A 1,199-nucleotide genomic window follows, 5' to 3' on the forward strand; every position below is an offset into this window, starting at 1 on the left:
CACTCAGGTTGCTACGACTGAATCGACTTTTCAATTCTCTATCCAACGATGCCAAAACGAATTGTGTGGCTCGAATGGTTTTTGAGAAACGTCGAAAAAAGCAGCGTCATGTTCAAGTGGATTTTGCAACTCAAAAAAAACCACGCAAATCTAAAACTTCTTGAATTCAAGCATTTTTGGAGAAAACTGCCAACATTTCCCCATCCATGGTTCACTTTCTAGAAAGGTCATTTAGTTCTCTTTTGAATGATGTAAAAACGAGCGTTCTTGCTCATTTCGCTTCCGAGAAACATGCAAAACGGGACGGAAAACATGAAATTTTGCAATAATTGCGACAATTTTTTTAATTTCATAGACAACAGAAGACTGTATTTTTTCTACATATCCCCCCTTGAATTTAAAGCAGGATACGCCCCTGGTGGTGAGCCCTTTTGTCCCGTTGAAAAACGCTGATCATATGTTTGTAGTTAAACGGGCATAAACATGTCGACGTCCCGTCCAGTCTAGACCGATAAATTGACGTTGTCTTTTGCAGAACAGCAAGTAACCAGCTCGAAGACGGAGTTGCGGAAGTCTGGACGGCAAAGGTCCAAGCGGAAACCACGTGTTTTGTTTTCGCAAGGTCAAGTTTACGAATTGGAACAAAGATTCAAAATGCAGAAGTACGTGTCGGCTCCGGAGCGCGAGCAAATGGCCCAATCTTTGAATTTAACGCCCACGCAGGTCAAAATCTGGTTTCAGAATCGCCGGTAAGACGAACATCAATTTTGCTCTTTTCGGATGGTTTCGGCTGACACAAAGTGGTTTTTTCCAGATACAAGAACAAAAGGCAGACGCTGGAGAAGGCTGAAGTTGAAAAAGCCGCTGTGGAGCCAATTAATCCAGCGGGCACAGTTAATATGCCCTACTACGTGCCTCCAATGCCTCAAGGAAACTATGTTTTCCCCACTAATTCCCCCCCGAGTTACAACGCTGCAGACTTCTTCAGCGCGACCGATTACGCAACGTACGCATGAAATCGCCTCCGGAGATTTACACTCTTTTTTAGCAAGTTTAGCCTCTCAGGTTGTTGCACATAAGACTGAAACATTGAGGTTGTAGGTTTGTAAATACACATGGATTAGACGTGGAAAACTGTACATAAGTTGTAGATAAGTTCTATATGGTTGAGGAGGACTCATTTTTTTACAAACTTCTTG

General features: G+C 42.7%; 1 protein-coding gene across 1 annotated transcript; it reads left to right on the forward strand.

Annotated features, from left to right (window-relative positions):
* The first annotated feature begins 357 nt into the window (after positions 1-357).
* On the forward strand, positions 358-1,153 carry LOC125503242 (homeobox protein koza-like). Its single transcript, XM_048663290.1, has 2 exons — positions 358-749; positions 815-1,153. Exons 1-2 carry the CDS (start codon positions 655-657, stop codon positions 1,014-1,016), a joined length of 297 nt encoding a protein of 98 aa, XP_048519247.1. The 5' UTR covers positions 358-654; the 3' UTR covers positions 1,017-1,153.
* The last annotated feature ends 46 nt before the right edge of the window (positions 1,154-1,199 follow it).

This window comes from Dendroctonus ponderosae, unplaced genomic scaffold (genome assembly GCF_020466585.1).
Source record: "Dendroctonus ponderosae isolate FM_Combo_2020 unplaced genomic scaffold, Dpon_F_20191213v2 Dpon_F_20191213_1461, whole genome shotgun sequence".
Taxonomy (NCBI): domain Eukaryota; kingdom Metazoa; phylum Arthropoda; class Insecta; order Coleoptera; family Curculionidae; genus Dendroctonus; species Dendroctonus ponderosae.

Bases quoted from the DNA above. Each gene is read 5' to 3' on its own strand.
- LOC125503242 (XM_048663290.1), top strand. From the start codon at position 655: ATGCAGAAGTACGTGTCGGCTCCGGAGCGCGAGCAAATGGCCCAATCT. The intron at 750-814 runs GTAAGACGAACA...GGTTTTTTCCAG, and splicing joins ATCTGGTTTCAGAATCGCCG to ATACAAGAACAAAAGGCAGA.